This window comes from Capsicum annuum, chromosome 4, assembly GCF_002878395.1.
Source record: "Capsicum annuum cultivar UCD-10X-F1 chromosome 4, UCD10Xv1.1, whole genome shotgun sequence".
NCBI lineage: Eukaryota > Viridiplantae > Streptophyta > Magnoliopsida > Solanales > Solanaceae > Capsicum > Capsicum annuum.
Window position 1 is genome coordinate 13,362,825 of NC_061114.1, and position 4,232 is coordinate 13,367,056.

Here is a 4,232-nt window from a genome sequence, read left to right on the forward strand (position 1 = left end):
ACAATAAAGGCACACTACAGGAACCAGCTGACAGTTTTTTCCCAATAGTTGCAATTTTCATAATGATTACCAAAACAATATCATTATCAAGGTCCATGATAATAATTAACTTTTCAATTTCAAGGTCAGTTGATTCTTTCAAAAGTTGACCACTCATATATAGTAAAATAAAATAATAATAAACACAGCAACGACTAATAAGTTGAAACCTAAAACAGCTTTCAACTAACGAATAAATAGTGGGAGATTCAAAAATCTTAGTGGCAGACAAAACGAGGCGCTACTGATATTCTAAATCAATAATGATACATAAAACCTTATCTTAAAACTATTATTCAGAATTTCAATTTCACCAATAAATCTTTCCCAAGCAGGCACCCCCCATCACACCAGACAATTTTACAAGCCAAAAAACTTGAATATTTAACGTTTCACAAGTGTACCTAAAAAGGTGGGTCCCAGGGTAACCGAACAAATGATCGAATAAGACCAACTTGATATGCGAAATCAAGTGATGCAAATGAATAAACAAGATTTAAGTTCTGACAGATTTTTCACACTTGTATGATGTCGAAAGAGATTACATCTGGTCCCACGGAAAAAATATTTGGACCAGAGAGCCTATTTGAAAACACCATGAAAGATATTTATACCAACAAAAGTTCAACAGCAAACACAATAACAAAAGTTCAACAGCAAACACAATTATAGCAAGGGGAACATATACTATGCCAAGAAAATCAAATTGCCTAAAAAGCTGAATTATCATTAAGCAACACCAGCATCAAAATAAAAAAGTACACAAGACACTGAGCTCTAAAGAAAGCTCTCCCCCCTAATTCATCTTTTTACCATACCTACGAAACCCCAAAGTTACCACAAAATAGAAAAAGAGCAAGTATTTAACAGGATAGGTAAGAAAGTCATATAGAGAAATATCTAAGGTATTACACAGCTTTCCCCATCAATGTCCTCCATTAGCACTTACTACTTCAGTCATCATCCTCCTCTTCCTGGGATTATCAAGAAAACAAACATTAATGATAAATATGAAAAGCACATCGACCTAACAAAGTATAATTCATCATTCATCGTAACAAACCTCATCACTTCCGTCTTCCTCATCAACCTCGGACTTAGACTTGTCAGACTCCTCCTCTTCCTCAGCCTCACCAGCCTATACAGCAAATGAAATGAAACATCGTTATAACAAACCATATAACATCAGAAAGACTATCACATAATCGATTCATAGCAACTATAATTACCTGTTTCTTGTTATAAGCATCCATATTCTTTTCATACTCAGCCTTCCTTTTCTCAGCCTTAGCTATGTAAGGAGCTTTCTCCTAAATTAATAACAACCATAAGAATGAATTCGATGATTAAATCAAACTACAATGTCATAAATTTCTAAGAGAACTTCGTTAATAGCTGAATAATAGATACTTACAGCATCAGACATGTGTTTCCACTTGTCTCCACCAGCCTTCCCAACCTAGAAATTTATTAATTGAAGAATAAGCACAATCAATTACCAGGTCGAGAACAATAAACAACCATAACTTTGGATCTGCCTAGTGAAAAATACTCACAGCAGCAACAGATTTGTTGTTTGGATGTTTTTCCTTGTACTGCTTCCTGAAGTCCTCCCTGTGTACACCAATTGATATAAAATACTGTTAAAATCAGGATTTTCTAAAGCATAAAGTCAAAAAAGAACAAAGTACAGGTGTGTACATGAAAACAAAGAAAGCACTTGCTGGCCTCTTAGGCTTGTTTGGGTCCTTGGCAGCATTCTTCTCCTTCTTGGTCTGAGCAGCACTCTTCTTCACTCCGAGTCTGTAAATATCCAGAAAAATCACATAAAATGTTAGGCTTATATGCCAAGAGTCATTTATACACAATAATCCAGTAACAATCACCTCAAATAAAAAGCAAATCCATCATAATCACACAGTAATAACTCGCTGAAAATGTGGAACATATACGACAACATTTTTTTGTACATACTAATCCAGTATAAATAGATTAAAATCCAAAACAACTCCGCGATGATCACACAGCAATAACTGCCTGAATGTCAAACATATACGACAACAAAATTTTATACATCATCATCCGGTAAAAACACCTCAAAATCCAAAACAACTTTGCAATAATCACAAAGTAATAACTGCCTGAATGTCAAATATATACGACAAGAGAACATAATAATCCAGTAAAAACACATCAAAAATCCAAAACAAATCCTCATAATCACACGTTAATAACACCTAAAACATCGAACAATACGACAACAGACTTTATGCATTATAATCCAGTAAATAACAAATCAAAATCCAAAATAACTCCGCAATAAGCACACAGTGGTAACTGCCTGAATGTCGAACATATGCAACAACAGACTTTTAGACATAATAATCCAGTAAAAACACATCAAAATCCAAAACAAATCCATCATAATCACACGCTAATAACACCTAAAACATCGAACATATACAACAACAGACTTCATGCAAAATAATCCATTAAATATCACATCAAAATCCAAAACTCATAATCACACAGTAATAACACCAGAAAATATCCAAACATAAACGGCAACAGACTTCTATACCTAAAAAATCTCAATAAAATTAACAAAACCGTCTAATCATAAAACCTAAAAATTAGGTCTATTTGATTATGCGCATACACAATTCATCAAAACTAAATGAAAATTTGCAACAAATCCTGTGTCTCGTGAATCCAGAAAAATCATAGATGCATTTAAAAAGTTGAACTAATTCACCAAAATCATTTATTAAAAAATCAAAACATGCATAAAGAACCACAAGTGTATTCAATAGTCTGCAAAAGCTTAAAAACCAGATCATAATCATTTTAAAAATCTTCAAAAACTGACATATTAAAATTAGACTTTAAAGCAAATGATATCCAAATAACAAACAGATTCAAAACAAGCTATAAAGCAAATGATAATCATTAAAATAAATCTTCAAAAGCTCATACGTACGCAAAAAAAAATAAAAAGTATAAATCATTTCATTCTCACACACCTCAATCGCAGATCTAAAACTATAAAACACAAAAAGAAACAAGTAACAGATATACACAATCGTTATCAGCTTTGCAGATAGATTTACCTCAGCTCAAAACACGAAACAAAAACAAAATAAACAAATAAATCACAAACAAGACATATACGCACAATTTATCAGCTAAAATAAAAGCAAAAAACAGACGAGTACAGAATGTTATCACTTTTCCGTTTGATTTACAGCTCAAAACACGAGAAATGAAAAAAAAAATCGCAAGCACGAGATATACCTCAAAACTCAAAACGAAAAAAAGAAGAAAACAAAAAATCACAAACAAGAGATATACACACAACTTTGCAATTGATTTACCGCAGCACAAAACAACAAAAAATAAATCACAAACAAGAGATTAACACACTCGTTATCACCTTTCCATTTTACAGCTCAAAACACGAGAAAATGAGAAAAAACAAAACAAATTTCAAATCACAAACACATATACGCACTTGTTATCAGCTTTCCCCTTAGATTTTCCTCCTTTCATGATAAGAAAAACCTACAAATCACATAAAAACGGTTACAAAATCTGCGAAAATTCACATCTCAACCAAATCACCACCTCTTCTGCGTCAAAAAATTACCTGAAAACCTACAACAAACCAAAAAAAAACAATTAAAATCCGTTCAAAATCGAATAAAAAAACAAAAAAATAAAAGCACGTCTCGGAAAAGTTTCGGCCGCCGTAGGGTTACCTTTTAGCCTTGAGAGAGAAAACAAAGAGAGATAATTTTTTTGCCTTTGTGTGAGTGTGTGTTGTAAGGTGAAAGGGCGAAGAGATAAGAAGAGGGTTTGGTTAGGGACTCAAAATGAAAAATTTTATGCAAAATTGAAATTATAAACAGCAAAATAATAAAATTTTGAAGTCCGCTATTGGGGTTTAGGCGGGATTTCAAAACTATTTTGAAGTCCGGTATTGCCACGTCATCAATCCACGTGAACAAAATGGAGCAATCTGATTGGCTATTAGCGTTTGTGTTTTTGCTGTGTTTGTTTGAGGGAGGGTTTTAAGCCGTTGGATTGGGTGAAGGAGACACGTGGAGGGATCGGGTGGGTTAAGGGTATTTTAGTAATTTTGAAGTGAAATGACGATTTTAGCCTTGTAGTGTAATGAAGGAGAAGTAAAGGGG

At 33.2% G+C, this 4,232-nt stretch overlaps 1 protein-coding gene across 1 annotated transcript; it reads right to left on the reverse strand.

Moving 5' to 3' along the window:
• Nucleotides 1-745: 745 nt before the first annotated feature.
• Nucleotides 746-3,945, reverse strand: LOC107868241 (HMG1/2-like protein). Its single transcript, XM_016714873.2, has 9 exons — nucleotides 3,798-3,945; nucleotides 3,686-3,693; nucleotides 3,551-3,600; nucleotides 1,741-1,842; nucleotides 1,596-1,653; nucleotides 1,454-1,498; nucleotides 1,269-1,349; nucleotides 1,103-1,177; nucleotides 746-1,013 (listed from the first exon to the last, which is right to left on the reverse strand). The coding sequence occupies exons 3-9, from the start codon at nucleotides 3,586-3,588 to the stop codon at nucleotides 993-995; spliced, it is 420 nt and encodes a 139-aa protein (XP_016570359.1). The 5' UTR covers nucleotides 3,589-3,600; nucleotides 3,686-3,693; nucleotides 3,798-3,945; the 3' UTR covers nucleotides 746-992.
• Nucleotides 3,946-4,232: the final 287 nt, after the last annotated feature.

What these genes read in the sequence shown, in the direction of transcription:
- LOC107868241 (XM_016714873.2), bottom strand. Translation starts at nt 3,588, where the DNA reads ATGAAAGGAGGAAAATCTAAGGGGAAAGCTGATAACAA. An exon ending in AAGGGGAAAGCTGATAACAA is followed by an intron (nt 1,843 to 3,550) that starts GTGCGTATATGT and finishes GGATATTTACAG; the next exon opens with ACTCGGAGTGAAGAAGAGTG. An exon ending in ATGCTTATAACAAGAAACAG is followed by an intron (nt 1,178 to 1,268) that starts GTAATTATAGTT and finishes TTTGCTGTATAG; the next exon opens with GCTGGTGAGGCTGAGGAAGA.